The 18362-nt window shown below is 38.3% G+C and overlaps 1 protein-coding gene across 3 annotated transcripts in view; it reads right to left on the reverse strand.

Moving 5' to 3' along the window:
* The window catches only part of PPP2R3A (protein phosphatase 2 regulatory subunit B''alpha), a 220019-nt gene that overhangs the window by 160494 nt on the left and 41163 nt on the right, over positions 1-18362 (reverse strand). For 2 of the 3 annotated variants that reach the window (XM_060099647.1, XM_060099646.1), the window contains exon 2: positions 260-2716. In XM_060099647.1, the coding sequence (XP_059955630.1) occupies positions 260-2281 (2022 nt within the window). In that variant the 5' untranslated portion in view covers positions 2282-2716. Of the gene's footprint in view, positions 1-259; positions 2717-7514; positions 7609-18362 lie in introns of all 3 variants that reach the window. The other variant, XM_060099645.1, reaches the window with a different exon arrangement.

An 18362-nucleotide genomic window follows, 5' to 3' on the forward strand; every position in this document is an offset into this window, starting at 1 on the left:
AGGTTAAGTAACTTTCCTTTGGTCACAGAGCTAGGAAGATGATAAAGGATGTGGGGAAGGCAACTAAAACTAGTCTGATTGACTCTAAAGACTTTGCTTTTTGGCTTTCTCCACTGAACTTAGTGAGACCATGCCTAGTGCAGGGCAGGAGCTTTAGTAGAACATAAAATGAGTAATAAAAAGTTTTTGTTTATAAATTTTGCAAACATTAGAACATTTCTTTGGAGACATCTGAGAACTGAAGATTGTCGGGTCTTACCTTGATCACCTCTGGGGTCTGCTGAATCAAAACCACTGAGGTAGTGTCATTGGCTTTATCACCAACAGGACTTCTACAGACTGATAAACTGGCCTGCGAGGAAGTTGTCAAGGTTTCTTGTAGAATTTGCATCATCTCTTTTTCTTGTGATAGGTTCCCTCTGCCTGATTTGCATTCAACCAGTTCTTGAGCAAAGTCTTCAATGCTTTCTAGAATTCGCAGTAAGAGGGCTCGATCCTCTTCCTCTATTTTGTGTCCGTTGGTTTCAATAATCCTTGTTAGGCAGGAAGGTGAGACTTTTTCCGTGGGTGAAGAGACTTTAGATTTAGGCTCAAGATCTACAGGGAGGTGACCAGTCAACTGACTATGACTATTTAGAGAGACAGAGTTTTTACCTTTGGCAAGTGGCTCTCTTAGAGAGGTCTCCATTTTCTGTGAGAAAGATTCCAAATCCATTAACAATTTATCTATCTCTTCCTGACTGTTAGGATTCATAAAGTCTCTGTGGTTTCCCTCTTCAACTTTAGGAACTTTCGATTTAAGATCTTCCTCAGGTAGATTAAGAATTGGCTTCTCAAATATCTTACCAATTTCATTCTGCATTAAGTCAGGGCATTTTTTAAGATGAGGACCACGACCTGATAATTCTGCTCTATCTTCCTTTACCTTTAACAACTCCTGACTGGCTCCATTTTCTGTCCTCTGTCCTTTATCTAATGCTTTCTTTCCATCTGACTCTTCCTCAATATAAAGGGTTTCCACTAGATTACCAGAAGAAACATTTTCTAAAGCATTCATGGTTAATGACTGTGATTGAAGCTGGACATTTTTTAGAGGTCTGGGATCACTTATCTCTAAATTACACAAGGAATTTGTAGAGCTGTTTGGAATGGATTTTACAGTCTCTGTTTTCCTAGAACTGTGCTTGTCATCTTGCAGTTCTATAGTTTGAAAGTGTCCAGAGTCCGGGGCTGAGAGCTGGACAACATCCTCATACTTAGGGGGCTGTTCAGTGCCAAATACTGGGGAGAAGGGAGTCAGTTGTAAACTAGGCATATTACTGACCAGTTCTGTTAAATCTATAGCCTCATTATTCCCAGACTGCATGAATTCAAATGGTAGCTTTTTCAAATAGGATGCTAACCTGGTCATTACATTCATATAGACAGTTTCAGAGCTAGAAATTGCATCATTACCATTTCCTTCATTGATGCTACTCCCTGACTTTTTCTTTATACATTGTTTTATGATGTCTGTGCATTTTTTCAAATCCTCAGAGCATTTTAGCAAGATGTCTAAGCATATCTTTATGTCTGTTCCAGAAGAAAAATTATCTATTTTATGTTTTTCCAAAATCTGAGTAACCAGGTCTTCTTCAGAGAAGTTGTGAAGAAGCAATGAAGTCAGGTTCGTATCAAGTGAGTTTCTATGGAATAAAGATTTTTCCTCGACTGAGGAACTCCGGAGTAAACCAAAGGATGGGGAGTTCCCATCATGGTTATAATGGCCACAGAGCAAGTCAAAATCAACTGACCTCCTGTTAAATGAGTCAGACTTAACTTTCCTTCCCTTTCTGTAAGCTGTATGGTTAGAGTTTTTGAGTTTTTCAAGGGAAAATTCTTTTATTTTCCCACTAGCAAAACTGATTGCTTCTCCTGCAATGTCCTTTAAGTTACAGGTGTTCTGAAATGTAGATCCTTTCCTGACCCTGGGTATGCCTGTGAGGGCCTGATGGGGATAGTCACCTTCAGCTGAGGAAAACCCATTTTCATGGGGTAGAAACAGAGAGTCCAGATCTGCATCTCTGAACTGAGACACAGGGATGTGTAAGAGGTCTGCACAAACACTATGATGGACCACAATGCAGTCAACTCCATGTGTGAAGGTGTGGCAGGTTCCAGTGCAATAATGTACAGCTTGCTCAAAACGCCGGTCTATCACCACACTGCTGTAGTGGTTCACAGTACTAACCACAAGTCTGTAAGTTGCTGCCATAATATCAAATCCACTTTGGTGGGGCATGGAATTTTCTAGAACTTGTTTCAAGTAAATTCTCCTAAATGACACTCAGCTGAAAATATATTTGATGACAATGTTCAGTGGTTTCTCGCAAATATAATGACCTTTCCCACAAAGGGAAATCATCAAAATTTGAGGTTTGGTAACTGTCAGGATACAGTAGCCGTTGCACATGTGTGCTCTTATTAACAAGTCTAATAATTTAATAATTGTGCCTTCTAGTTTAATTTAGTAATATCATGATACTATAGGATTATTTTTAGGAATAAATTTTAAGAAGATTAAAGAATATTCTTAGTTCTTCAGCAGTTCTATGATGCAGACATTTATGGTCATAAATTTACTGTCATGAATCTCAGTTGGGAGTATAGAAGTATTGTGATAACTGAGTCCTCCAAAGGTTTAAATGATCCATTTTTCTATGAATGACAGGAAAACCTATAATGAAAAAAGAAAATAATTAAAAGGGAATATGATCTCTTAATACTGAGAGAACCTTTTATTTCCTCTCCCTTTGCATCCCATATGCAGTTAATCACCTCGTTCTTTGCCACATCACTGACAGCTTACCTTTGATTCATGACTTTGTTTCGTACACTCCTTACTAACCTAGAGTAGTCATACCCCAACTCTGCCTTGTTACAACTACCTCTCAATTGGTATTTCTTATCCTACCCTCCTTGCTATCTTACATGACACTAACTAGCTTGGATTTAGAGAGCTTCCACACCTCTCATAGTTCAAGAATTCACATTACTGATCTCTATCATGCATCATGGCAGGCCTAGCTCCTTTGACTCATTTTCAACACTTTTAACATCTATTCATCACCTATAGCCTTATTTTCTGCTACTGACCTGCATCAACATTTTGCTTCCATCAACCTAGTTTTCTTTTCTTTTTTTTCCTTTTAATTTTTATTGGAGTATAGTTGCTTTACAATGTTGTGTTAGTTTCTACTGTACAGCAAGGTGAATCAACTAGATGTATAATATATCCCCTCTTTTTTGGATTTCCTTCCCGTTTCAGTCACCACAGAGCACTGAGTAGAGTTCCCTGAGCTATATAGTAGGTTCTCATTAGTTATCTATTTTATACATAGTATCAATAGTGTATATATGTCAATCCCAATCTCCCAGTTCATCCCACTCCCCTCCTTTCCCCCTTGGTATCCATACATTGGTTCTCTATGTGTCTCTATTTCTGCTTTGCAAATAAGATCATTTATACCATTTTTCTAGATTCCACATATATGCGTTAATATACGATATTTGTTTTCCTCTGACTTACTTCACTCTGTATGACAGTCTCTAGGTCCATCCACGTCTCTACAAATAACCAAATTTTGTTCCTTTTTATGGCTGACTAATATTCTATTATATATACATTTACCACATCTTCTTTATCCATTCCTCTGCTGATGGACATTTAGGTTGCTTCCGTGTCTTGGCTATTGTAAATAGTGCTGCAATAAACACTGGGATGCATGTATCTTTTCGATTATAGTTTTCTCTGGATATATGCCCAGGAGTGGGATTGTAGGATCATATGGTAGCTCTATTTTTAGTTTTTTAAGGAACCTCCATACTGTTCTCCATAGTGGCTGTACCAATTTACATTCCCACCAACCGTGCAAGTGGGTTCCCTTTTCTCCACACCCTCTCCAGCCTTTATTGTTTGTAGATTTTTTGATGATGGCCATTCTGACTGGTGTGAGGTGACACCTCATTGCAGTTTTGATTTGCATTTCTCTAATAATTAGTGATGTTGAGCATTTCATCTGTTTGTTGGCTATCTGTATGTCTTCTTTGGTGAAATGTCTATTTACGTCTTGCACCCATTTTGTGATTGGGTTGTGTTTTTTTGATACTGAGCTGCATGAGCTGTTTGTATATTTTGGAGATTAATCCTTTGTCAGTTGCTTCGTTTCCAAATATTTTCTCCCATTCTGAGTGTTGCTTTTCGTCTTGTTTATGGTTTCCTTTGCTGTGCAAAAGCTTTGAAGTTTCATTCGGTCCCATTTGTTTATTTTTGGTTTTATTTTTATTACTCTAGGAGGTGGCTCAAAAAAGCTCTTGCTGCGATTTATGTCCTAGAGTGTTCTGCCTATGTTTTCCTCTAAGAGTTTTATAGTGTCTGGCCTTATGTTCAGGTCTTTGACCATTTTGAGTTTATTAAAGATGGCCAACACATAGTGCTTGTTCTTGATTGTACAACTTCCTCTATACTTGGAAATTATTACACTACCATCATCTCTTTTCTTACTCTCTAAGAGAGAGAGAGAAAAACAACCTTTATTACTGCTCTTGATCTCATCCTCTCAGACCCTGCTACATGCAGACCTCTCTCTCTCGTCATCAATGGATAGAATTTAACATTCTCTTACTTTAAAAAAATAAAGGCTTTTAAACCATGCTGTAAGTTGCTGTCCAAAAAGGTTCAATCAACTTCTGCCTAGTAGTTCTATCCATTATTGAAAGTGGGACTATTGAAGTCTCCAAATACTATTGTTGAGTTTTCTATTGCTCCCTTAATTTGTTTTGCTTTCTGTATTTTGATACTCTGTTGTTAGATGCGTATATGTTTCTAATTGTTATATCTGCCAGATGGAGGGACACAAACTATCATAAAATATGTGTAACTTACTCACTTTACTGTACAGCAGAGACTAACACAACATTGTAAATCAACTATACTCCAATAAAAAAATTAATTAAAAAAGAAAAAAAGAATAAAAGAAAAAAATTTAAAAAACAAAACAGAAAGGTTCAATCAATGTTCCTACTTAATCAATAAATACTGAGTGCCTACTATGTGCCAGGCACTTGCTAAGTGCTAGGGATACAGCAGTGAATAAAGTCCCTGTCCCTATTAAACTGATAATCTAGCTGGAAAAAGAAAAACAACACATAAGTAAACATATAACTTAGATGGTGATATGTGCAATAGAGAAAAATGAAGTGGAGCAAGGGTTTAGAAAGGATGAGAGGGTACTGTGTTACAAAGAGCAGTCAGGGAAGACCTCACTGACATCCGAACAGAGATCTGAAAGAAGAGAGGGAGCAGGTTGAGGAGGTATTTTGGGCTAAAACATCTCAGGCAGAATAACCATAAGTAAAAAGGCTCTGAGGTGTGAGTATGCTTGACTTACTACAAGAATGACAAGGAGGCTAACATGACCAGAGTAGAGAAAGCAAGGGGGGCAGTGTGGGAGACGAGGTCAGAAAGGAAAGGTAGGACACTAAACCATGCAGGGTCTGTAGACTATTATGATGAATTTGGCTTTACTCTGAGTGAGCTGGGATACAACTGATGTCTACTGAGCAGAGAAATGACATGATCAGATTTACATTTTTTTTTAGTTAGTTATGTAACATCTTTATTGGAGTATAATTGCTTTACAATGTTGTGTTAGTTTCTGCTGTATAACAAAGGGAATCAGCTATATGTATACGTATATCCCCATATCCCCTCCCTCTTGCATCTCCCTCCCACCCTCCCTATTCCACCCCTCTAGGTGGTCACAAAGCACCGAGCTGATCTCCCTGTGCTATGCAGCTGCTTCCCACTAGCTATTTTACATTCGGTAGTGTATATATGTTGATGCCATTCTCTCACTTCGTCCCAGCTTATCCTTCCCCATCCCCGTGTCCTCAAGTCCATTCTCTACATCTGTGTCTTTATTCCTGTCCTGCCCCTAGGTTCATCAGAACCATTTTTTTTTTTAGATTCCATATGTATATGTTAGCATACGGTATTTGTTTTTCTCTTTCTGACTTACTTCACTCTGTATGACAGACTCTAGGTCCATCCACCTCACTACAAATAACTCAATTTCAATTCTTTTTATGGCTGAGTAATATTCCATTGTATATATGTGCCACATCATCTTTACCCATTCATCTGTCGATGGACACTTAGGTTGCCTCCGTGTCCCGGCTATCGTAAATAGTGCTGCAATGAACACCGTGGTACGTGTCTCTTTTTGAATTATGGTTTTCTCAGGGTATATGCCCAGTAGTGGGACTGCTGGCAGACTTACATTTTAAATTGGTAATTTTGGCTTCTGTGTTCAGAGGAGATTGTAGAGGAGCAAGATAAGAAGAGACAAGTCAGGGGCTATAGCAATAAACCAGGCAAGAAGGCTGGGGGCTTGAACCAGGAGAGGAACACTGGAGACATTTAAACGCTGTATATATTTCAAAGGTAGAGCTGATACGATTTGTTGAACGACAGAATGTGCAATACTATTGCATCAAGAAAGGTGCAGTAAGGCCACGATAGGAAGGAGATGATGACAGCAGAGAAGGAGAGCATGAGTTTAACTGTACCATCAATCGCATCTGCATTTTAATGATAAAAACCTTTACCCATTTAATAATGAGAAACAGAACTTCATTGTTTTCATTTTTACTTCTTCAATCCTAGAAAATTCTGTTTATTTTCCTTATTTGTTATATTTCTTCTTTGGTAAATTTTCTATTCATATTCTTTATTTATGTATTAGAGACAGTGAAATCAGATACAATTTATACAATTAATTCAAGAAGAACCCTTTCTTTTGTTGAATTCTTATACTGTTTAGGGTATATTTCCTGGCTCTTTAGATTCAATGATTATTACTCTGTTTTTATGCCAAGCCTACACTATCATAATTACTGTTGTCTTATTAAGTTTTACTACCTGTTTTTTTTTCCCTCATATTTCTAATTATGATTCTTTTTTACGCTTCAAATATTCTTTGATGGTCTTCCAGATGAGTTTCTGCCTTGTCAAGTTTTAAGAAAAATCCTATAGGAATTTGATTATAATTGCAGTAAACTTATGAATTATTTTGAAGGAACACTGACATCATTTTAATATTCAGATCTTCCTTCCACAAATATATAAATCTTAATTCCAATATTCCTTTCCTTTTCTTTTTTTGTGGCTTTCTTCAGGTGAATTACCCCTATTCTTTTTTTTCCTTCAGTGTCTCAACTTTGTTGTTATGTGAATGGATCTTGAGTTGTTGTTTCATCCTCTACTGCCTTGCCTTCAAATCCCAGATGGTGGCTCATATAAAACTATAAAGCTAAGTATCCTGCAGGGTGGATGAAGCTCAAGTATAAAGTTCCATAGTAAAGTTCCACAATAAAGTGAGTACCCATTAATTTTTAAGTGAAAATACAAAGGTGCCAAAGAGGAATAAGTGTTATGGGACAAAAGACTAGAACATGGCAATTGAAGGAATTACCTTTTCAAAAGATGTACATCCAGAAGACAGGGAAGAAACAGCACCAAACACGAAAAACTATGCACCTTTTCAGAAATCCAAGATTTTGAAAAAGCTTTTGGGTAAGGATAAAAGAGAAGGAAAATACAATGGATACTGTCAAGAAAGTATATTAGAATAACTGTATGAGAGCTTTTTTTTTTTTAACCTTTTTTTTTTTGGCTGCGCCGTGCAGCATTCGGGATCTTAGTTCCCTGACCAGGGACCAAACCCATGCCCCCCGCAGTGGAAGCATGGAGTCCTAACCATTGGACTGCCAGGGAAGTCCCAGGACTATATCTTAATACAGGTGATAAAACTGGTCCAGAAGCAAAATGCAGAACTGTTAGAAAATTTAAATATCCAGATACCTATTAAAACCCATGTCAAATAAATTCCTAAATTGACATGAAATTTGAGAAAGTAAAGAGAAGTATTTCTCTAGGTTTGAAAATAAGCAAAACAACAATTTGATAAAGTAACATGACAGAAAATACAAGAAAGTATTCATGTGATATTAGAATCTGAAATAGTCAAGGAGGAGAGAACCCTGGCCAGAGTCAGACGTATGCTTTTAGACCAGTGCTGTCTAATAAGACTTTCTGCATTGATGGAAACATTCCATATCTGCACTGATATGGCTGCCATTAGCCACATGGGACTGCTGAGTACTTAAAACGTGGCTGGTGTAACTGAAGCACTGAATTGTAACTTTATTTAAAAAAATTTTAATTTGAAATTGTTGTAGACTCACATAGAAGTTACAAAAATAATATAGAGAGTTCCTGTGTACCCTTCCCCCAGTTTCCTTGAATGGTAACATCCTATATCACCACAGCACCGTGACCAAAACCAGGAAATTGACTATTAACAGAGCTTATTTGGATACCACCAGTTTTACATGAATCACTTCTTCCTTTTCTTTCCTTCTTCCCTTCCTTTTATAGTAAGTACCACCACAATTAGCATACAGAACTACCCCATCGTCCCTCAAAACCCCACATACTACCCTTTTGTAGTCATACAGTCAACAGACCACTGATCTGTTCTCCATCATTATGATTTTGTCATTTCAAGAATGTTTTACATGTGGCATCACACAGTGTGTAAGCTTTTGAGATTGGCTTCTCTCACTGAACACAATGATTTTGAGAGTCATTCACTTTACTGCATGTATCAACAGTTTATTCCTTTTTATTGCTGAGTTTATTGTATGGATATACCACAGCTTGTCTGCCCATTCACCTATTAAAGGATATTTATGTTGTTTGCAGTTTTGGTTATTACAAATAAAGCTGCTGTGAGTATTAGTGTGCAGGTTTTTGTGTGAACATGTTTTTCATTTCTCTATGGTAATTAACCACAGGTTATTTACAAGTCTGATTGTTGGGTTGAACATTAAGTGTATTTTTATAAGAAACTGCCAAACTGTTTACCAGAGTGGCTATACCATTTTACATTCCCACCAGTAATGTATGAGAGATATGGTTGATTCCACATCCTCTTCATCCTCTTCAACATCTGTGATTGTCAGTATTTTCTATTTTAGCCTTTCTAATAGTGTGTAGTGTTATCTCATCGGGGCTTTAACCTACATCTACATGGCTAATGATGTTGAACATCTTTTCCTGTGCTTACTGACCAGCCCCGTATCTCCCTGGAGAAGTGCTGTTTAAATCTTTTGCCTATTCAAATTAATTTTGATTAATTTTAACTTAGAAAGCCACATATGGCTAGTGGCCATCATATTATTCAGTACAGTTCCAGATAATAGGAATGCAGCTTTCAGAAATTCTGAGACTTTAAAAGAAAATATGAAGAAAAAAAGAGAAGATATGGTAAAAATGAAGATTGATAGGTTTTAAAAATAAAATTTGATGAACTTGTCATAAGTAATCTTACTGAGAAAGAGAAGTGGTGGGAAGAAGAGTTAAAGAGCCCTCACACAGAAATGAAGACCCAACACAGCCATAAAAAAAAAAAAAATTTAGGTCTTTAAGTTTTGAAGGGACATGAATAGCAGAGAGAGGGAACATATAAAAAAGTTAAATCCCAAGGGGTGATACCAATTTCAATGAGAAGTTTACAGTCTAAAATGATTTGAGTTTTTTTTTTTTAAAGGCCAAAGAAATGAAGATTACTTCCCTGGTATTTGGTTCACATCTGTGGGTGTCAAATTCTGCCTTTTTATTTAGACCACGATTCAACTGATGCCCAATTGTCTGGCTGGAATCCTAGACATGGAATCTAATCCAACTATTCTCAATCAGAGATACAATCTAACTCAGAACCACGATGCTATCTTGTGTCACTAGTAAAAACCAGTCTGCATGGGTTTGAATCCCAACCCTGCTGCTTACAGCAGTGTGGTCTTACAGAAGTTGGTTAACTTTTGTCAGCCTGTCACCTGCAAAACAGAGATAATAATAGTACCCATCTCATGAGCATGAGGTTAATATGTCAAATGCTTAGAACAATGCCCAAGACACAGGAAATGCTTAATAACTGTTAGCTGTTACTGGTATAACTGACTCATCCAGCATTTTCTACTCTGAGCCAGGTGCTGGTGGGATGATACTGAATAATTCATGGTGATAGCCCTCAGCACACTCACTGTTTAATGAGGGCAACAAGGGAGGCAAGCAAAGCAGGGTATCAGGAACACTAGGGTGGGGCTTCTGTTTTCCCCTGTTTTGCTCTCACAATTAAGACATGTTCTTCTCAGAAAAGTTAGAAAAACACTTTAATTACTCAAATTACCATTCAGAAATAACCACTTAATATTTTTATGAATGAACATCCTGAAATTTTTCTTGTGAAAATATGTTTTACCAAAAAAAGTTATTTTTAGGATATATTGCAAGGAGGAGAATGCTGAGTCAAAAGGGGTGTATGTGTATACATATACTTTTTAATGGTTCTTAGATAAATAGATATATACATCCATTTTCTGCCCTCCAGAAAAATGGCAAATTTATACTTCCAATGTCAGTGTAGGAGTGGGCCCATCTCCCCACGTTCTCCTTGAGTGATACCACTCTTTAAATCTTTGCCAATTTGATAGGTGAATAAATGAAGTACATTGTTTTAATCTGAGCCTGAACATCTTTTTATTTACCTAGTAGGCATTTTGTGTTGTTCATTCACAAAGCCTTTCTTCATGCCCTTTGTCCATTTTGAAAGAGAGTATTTAAATCAGATCTAAGAGTCAGGAAAGGCTTCCCCAAATAAGGGATGTATATACCTCATTTTGAGGGATTGATGAGAATTAGTTAGACAAAAAGGAAAGAAAGAATACTCTAGGCAGGGAGAGACAGACATGTGAAGGCTCAGAGGCCTAACATGGCACAGTGAGTTCAGAACTATGATAGTTCCAGCTGATTTCACTGGAGGGAGTGTACAGACATGCAAGAGGGGAGGAAACCAGAGAGCAGCAGCAGGAACTGGACCACAGATTGTCTCGTGTGCTAACCTAAGCAGTCTGAACTTTATTTGGAGAACTATGCAAAAAGAAACAAAGACATTTAGGCTGGGAAGTAACATGATGAGGTTTATGTTTGAGAAAGACCACTCTAGTAGCTGAGTGGAGGCATGGAAATCAATTTAATTCAATGTAATAATCCATGCAAGAAGTGGTGAGACCCGAAACGAGGAAGGTGGCAGTAATTAACAAAGAGAAGGGCACTGATAGTGAGAAAGAATTCACAGAAAAGGAGGAGAGAGTAAGAGGGAGGAATCTTGGGTTTCTCGCTTGGGTATTGGGGGACTAATGTTGTCACTTCCAACACAGATTTTTTGTTTTTGTTTTATGGGAGGTGGCCATAGAAAAGATGAAGAGTTTTATTCTGAATGTGTTGTTTGAAGAGGTACCTGTGGAACATCCAAGTGGTAATGACTGCATGAAATGTGAATATAAAAACCTGCAGGTCAGCAGCAAGATCTAGGTTGGAGAGGCAGCCCTGAGAGGTCACTCAGGGTGAGTGCATAAAGTGAGAAGGGCTCTGGGCTGAGGATCACTGACATTTCTGGGTTAAAGAGAAGAACAGAATTCTTAGAGGGATCCCAAGAAGCAATTTCAAGGATGCTGAAGGAGAAACTTTCAAAACGGAGGTCACTAGTATTGGATGCTGCTGAGAGGTCAAGGAAAAACAAAAATTACCCACTGGCTTTGCCAATGTGAAGGTCACTGGTAACCCTGGCAAGTGAGCTTTCAAAAAAAAAAATCCCAAAGACTATGTATGCACAAGAGTTATGTATAATTAAAAATATCTGTCTAAAAGATATCTGTGAAAAGAACTCTTCTAATAAGTAAAAAAGTTCTAAATGATAAGAAAGCATTGTATCAAAGTTTGAGTTTTTTCTTTCTTAATGGCACATGCAATGAGTGTTTTACAATCTTCAATTTGATGAAATATCGGTCTAAACATGTGTATCAGGGGTAGAAAGCAGAAAGGGAAACTAGAGTTTATATTGTGAATGTTTATGGGACTTCCCTGGTGGTCCAGTGGTAAGGAATCGCCTTCCAATGCAGGGGATGCGGGTTTGATCCCTGGTCAGGAACTAAGATCCCACGTGCCATTGGGCAACTAAGCCCACGCGCCACAACTACTGAGCCCACGTGCCCCAACTAGAGAGCCCACGTGCTGCAAACTACAGAGCCCACGTGATCCGGAGCCCACGTGCCACAACTAGAGAGAGAAAACCCACACGCCGCAACTAGAGAAAAGCCCATGCCACAATGAAAGATCCTGCATGCCTCAACGAAGATCCCACGTGCTGCAACTAAGACCTGATGCAGCCAATAAAATAAAATAAAATAAATATTGAATGTTTACATTTATTCCTCCTCCGGTCTTGTTGCACACTGCCTGCCCACCTCCCCCAAGGCTTTCATCTTCCCTGCTTCTTTCATCCCTGCAATGGGCCAGGGTCTGTTTTCCCAATTTCTATCTAAGTGGTTCATATGCAATTTCAGAGTTCATTCAACACTTCCTATCATTTTCACTTTAATCAGTGTATGATTACTCTAACAAGTACTTTCCAGTGGCTCCTGGTATTCCTCCAGAGTAAACTTCCTGATGAAGTGGATTTCTTGTGAAATAAAGGTACAGAGGCAGCCGACAAGAAAAGTTAGGAGGGAGAACTGGATTTTGAAAGATAAAAGCCTTAGCAGGTGGAGAAGAAATTCAACGGGACCTTATAAGCAAAAAGGAATTCTACAAAGGTACAGAGAGATGAAAAAACCTTGTGTGTTTGGAGACTTAGCAGGAGTTTCGTATTGCTGAAGTTGAAAATGTACAGTATGGATTTTACAGTTCTAAGGTCCTCCTCCAAACAGTAAGAACAAAAATAGGAATGTAAACTCTGTCTTCAAAGAACCTAAGTGACACCTGTAACCCCAAATCACTGTATAAGAAGATAGAAAACAGCCGCAGAATCGTCAATGACTTAGCAGAGTAGAGGGGGAAGGGATACTAATGGCAAACAAACCAATTCTCCCTGCACAATCCCCAAAGGCCCAGGTTAGGAGGTACCAAGTACCACAGAAAATGGGCTAGGGTAGAGGTCTGAACACAGGGGACTGCTTGAAAGTCTGCAAAGGAATAGTTAGACTTCTCCCCACCACTACTCCATAAACCCAGAAAATCATCCCTCCTTCATCCTGCTAAGACAGGAATCTTATTTGCTGGTGAAAAAAACTGAACCAGAAAAGCATCAACCCCAGGGCTGTATAGAAGGAGAGGGTGGTAAAGGACTTAAAGTTGAGTAAAAGTCTACTTTCTGATTAAGTCCACCAGCCCCCTTTCCCCTGCCCAAGTCCAGGTCAACAGAAACCAGGCTTATTACCTCCAGCTCCCAGCCCCCATTATGGATTAAAGAATCCTTTTCTGGAGATTGGATATCCACATGATCACCTTACATGAAGCCCACTAATTAACAAATCCTACTCTAAAACAGAGAGCTTCCTCTTAGCTCTTCAGCGCCTCACTTTTATTTTAAATCAGCTTTACTGATGTATAATTTACATACAGTAAAAATGTTCATATTGTGTAGTAGCCACTGTCCTAAAAAAGAAAGAACATTTACATCACCCTAAAACTATTCCTGTGCCCTTTCCCAATCAGTTCTCCTATGCTGCAATATCTGACAACTGCTGATCTGAGTCCTATCATGATACATTCATTCTGCCAGTTCTAGATCTTCACATGAATGTGATCACATGAGATGTATACTTTTTTGTCTGGCTTCTCTCACTTCGAACAATGGTTCTGAGATTCATCCATGTTATTGAATGCATAATTTGTTTATACCTTTTTACTGCTTAGTAGATATTCTATTGGTATATAATTAAATATACCCAAATTTGTCTTATCTATTCAGTTAATGGACATCTGGGTTGTTTCTAGTTTGGACTATTATGAATTAAAACTGCTGTGAACCTTCAAGTAAAAGTCTTTTTGTGAATACGCGTTCATTTCTTTTGGGTAATTAACAATGGAAATACTGAGTCATGAGAAGTGTACTTTAATTTTATAAAAACCTGTAAAATAGTTTTCCAAAGTGGTTCTACCATTTTACGCTCTCATCAGCAACACCTGAGAGCTCTAGTGGCTCTACAACCTTTTGGATACTTGTCAGTTTCCTTAATTTTACCCATTTTAGCAGGTGTGAAGTGGTATCCCACTGTGGTTTTAATTTGCATTTCCCTGACGACTAATGATATTGAGCATTTTTCGTATGCTTATTATTAGCAATTCATATGTATCATTTTTTGTGAAGTTTCTATTCAAATCTTTTGGGTTGTCTTTGACTACTGAGTTCTAAAAGTTCATTTACATATTTTAGATGTAGATATTATCTCTTGGTCTGTGGCTTCCCTTTCCATTTTCTTAGCAGTAGCTTTTGGTTTTAATTCTAATTTTATTAATCCAATTAATCCAATTCTCTTTTATAGTTAATACACTTGTATCCTGTCTTAAGATCTCTGCCTATCTTAAGGACATAGATGTTTTCTCTTAAGGTTTTTCTGGGGGTCTCAAGTTTTATGTTTAGGTCTACAATCTATTTTGAATTAATTTTTATGTATGGTATGAGCTGAATTTGAACATCACCCAGCACCACTTGTTCAAAAGACTATCCTGTCCCCACTGAATCATGTTGGAGCCTTTGCTGAAAAGCAAATTACCATATATATGGATTTATTTCTGGATTCTCTATTCTTTTGTCTTTATGAACACCAATGCCATTCTGTCATAATTATTGTAGCTTTATAGTAAGCCTTAAAATAATAATGTAAATCCTCCATTTTTTTCTTTTTGTTTTAGCTATTCTAGGTCCTCTGCATTTCCATATCAATACTGGAATCAGTGTGCCAATTTTCACAAAGAAAACCTACTGGGGTTTTGATTGGAATTTCATTGAATCTAAATCTCCATTTGGTAACAATGGAGACCTTAACAATATCAAGTCTCCAGTCATCACAATCCATGAACGTAGTGTACCTCTCCATTTATTTAGATGCTCTTTTATTTCTCTAAGCAATGTCTGTAGGCCTTTCATTAAATTTATTCCCAAGTATTTCATGTTTTTTAATGCTAATACAAATGGTACTGTTAGTTTAATTTCATTTTCCATTGTGTTTGTTGTTGGTATAGAGAAATACATTTGACTTATGTGTATTTATTTTGTCACTTGCCACCTGGCTAAATTCACTTACAGTATTTGAGGGATAAATTCCTTGGGATTTTCTATATAGAGAATCATATTGTCTGAGACTACAGAGTTATTAGTTTTTCCTTTCCAATATTTACTGCCTTACTGACTACTGCACTGGCTAGGACCTTCAGAACAATATTGAATAGAAGTGGTGAGTTCAGACAACCTTGCCTTGTACCTGATCTTAGGGAAAAGTCTTTCACCATTAAATATGATGATAGCTGCAGGGTTTTTGGTAGATACCCTTTATCAGATTGAGAAAGTTCTCTTCTATTTCTAGTTTGTTAAGTTTTAAAAAATCTCATAAGCTTTTTTTTTCTTTTAATATGTATCTTTACTGGAGTATAATTGCTTTACAATGTTGGGTTAGTTTCTGTTGTACAACAAAGTGAATCAACTATAAGTACACATATATCTCCATATCCCCTCCATCTTGAGCCTCCCTCCCATCCTCCCTATCCCACCCCTCTAGGTCACAAAGCATTGAGCTGATCTCCCTGTGCTATGCAGCAGCTGCCCACTAGCCATCCATTTTACATTTGGTAGTGTATATATGTCAACGCTACTCCCTCACTTCAGCCCAGCTTCCCCTCTCCACCGTGTCCTCAAGACCATTCTCTACGTCTGCATCTTTATTCCTGCCCTACCTGCCATTAGGTTCATCAGTACCATCCTTTTAGATTCCATATATGTGCATTAGCATATGGTATTTGTCTTTCTCTTTCTGACTTACTTCACTCTGTATGACAGAGTCTAGGTCCCTCCATGTCTCTACACATGACCCAATTTCATTCCTTTTTATGGCTGAGTAATATTCCATTGTACATATGTACATCTTCTTTACCCATTCCTCTGTTGATGGACATTTAGCTTCCTTCCACATCCTGGCTATTGTAAATAGTGCTGCAGTGAACATTGGGGTGCATGTATCTTTTTGAATTATGATTTTCTCAGGGTATATGCCCAGTAGTGGGACTGCTGGGTCATATGATAGTTCTATTTTTAGTTTTTTAAGGAAACTCCATACTCTTCTCCATAGTGGCTTATCAATTTACATTCCCACCAACAGTGCAAGTGGGTTCCCTTTTCTCCACAGCCTCTCCAGCATTTACTGTTCGTAGATTTTTTGATGATGGCCATTCTGACCAGTGTGAGGTGATACCTCATTGTGGTTTTGAGTTGCATTTCTCTAATGATTAGTGATGTTGAGCATCCTTTCATGTGTTTGTTGGCAATCTGTATGTCTTCTTTGGAGAAATGTCTATTTAGGTCTTCTGCCCATTTTTGGGTTGGGTTGTTTGTTTTTTTGATATTGAGCTGCATGAGCTGCTTGTGTATTTTGGAGATTAATCCTTTGTCAGTTGCTTCATTTGCAAATATTCTTTCCCATTCTGAGGTTGTCCTTTCATCTTGTTTATGGTTTCCTTTGCTGTGCAAGAGCTTTTAAGTTTCATTACATCCCATTTGTTTATTTTTGATTTTCTTTCCATTACTCTAGGAGGTGGGTCAAAAAAGATCTTGCTGTGATTTAAGTCAAAGGGTGTTCTGCCTATGTTTCCTCTAAGAGTTTTATGGTGTCTGGTCTTACATTTAGGTCTTTAATCCATTCATAAGGTGGTTTAATTCTGTTAAATATTTATTCTGCATCTGTTGAGATGCTCACATAATTTTTACCTTTTATTTTGTTAATGTGGTGGAACAGGGGTGAGAGAACTGAAATTCATATCAGGAAAGCAAGACATAAGGTTTAAAATTAATTAATGATGAAGTTGCAATATATATGCATTTATAAATATGAAGGTAAATAATGGAAGAAATAGCTAAGAAAAAATTGGCAGTCATTGTCTCTGAGGAGCAGGCCTAGTTGGGAGGAGAAACCGATACTTTCAAAAGGTCTTTTAAGGATTGACACCTTAAATATGAGAATACGTAATATTTGATAACAAATTTTTAAAAATGGGTTCTAGGGAGATGTAAAAATGAGGCTGAGGCTGATTATTGTGTGCTAAGGCTTGAGGGGCAAGGGTGTAGGGGAGACAGACTCAGCTGTAGGCATGTGTTATTTTGGTGGCATCCAGGAGACATATTTCCCATTCAGATGAATATACTGAATTCCCATTCAGTAGAGATAGGAGTTGAAAATAAAGACTTGGGAGTAAGCACCAGATAAAGGTTTTAAAGCCACCAGAGTGGACAAGACTGAACCTGCATAGGTGAGAAAAGAGTCAAGGACAAAACTCTGAGGAAAAATTAAAAAAAAAAAAGGGATCTAATTAAACTTAAAAGCTTTTACAAGCACAGCAAAGGAAATCAGAAACAAAACAAAAAGACAACCCTTAGAATGGGAGAAAGTACTTGCAAATGAAGCAACCGACAAGGGATTAATCTCCAAAATACAAAAACAGCTCATGCAGTTCAATATCAAAAAAAACAAATAACCCAATCAAAAAATGGGCAGAAGAGCTAGGAGAAGATGGCGGAAGAGTAGGATGCGGAGATCACCTTCCTCCCCACAGATACATCAGAAATACATCTACACGTGGAACTGCTCCTATAGAACACCCACTGAACGCTGGTAGAAGACCTCAGACCTCCCCAAAGGCAAGAAACTCCCCACATACCTGGGTAGGGCAAAAGAAAAAAGAAAAAACAGAGACAAAAGAATAGGGACGGGACCTGCACCAGTGGGAGGGAGCCGTGAAGGAGGAAAGGTTTCCACACACTAGGAGCCCCTTCGTGGGCGGAGACTGCGGGTGGCGGAGGGGGAAAGCTTCGGAGCCGCGGAGGAGACCGCAGCCACAGGGGTACGGAGGGCAAAGCAGAGAGATTCCCGCACAGAGGACCGGTGCCGACCGCCACCCACCAGCCCGAGAGGCTTGTCTCCTCACCCGCCGGGGCGGGCGGGGCTGGGAGCTGAGGCTCAGGCTTCGGAGCTTAGATCCCAGGGAGAGGACTGGGGCTGGCGGCGTGAATACAGCCTGAAGGGGTTAGTGCACCATGCCTAGCCGGGACAGAGTCCGGGAAAAGTTTGGAGCTGCCGAAGAGACAAGAGACTTTTTCTTGCCTCTGTTTCCTGGTGCATGAGGAGAGGGGATTAAGAGAACTGCTTAAAGG

The sequence above is a fragment of the Mesoplodon densirostris genome, chromosome 5, assembly GCF_025265405.1.
Source record: "Mesoplodon densirostris isolate mMesDen1 chromosome 5, mMesDen1 primary haplotype, whole genome shotgun sequence".
NCBI classification, from domain to species: Eukaryota; Metazoa; Chordata; class Mammalia; order Artiodactyla; family Ziphiidae; genus Mesoplodon; species Mesoplodon densirostris.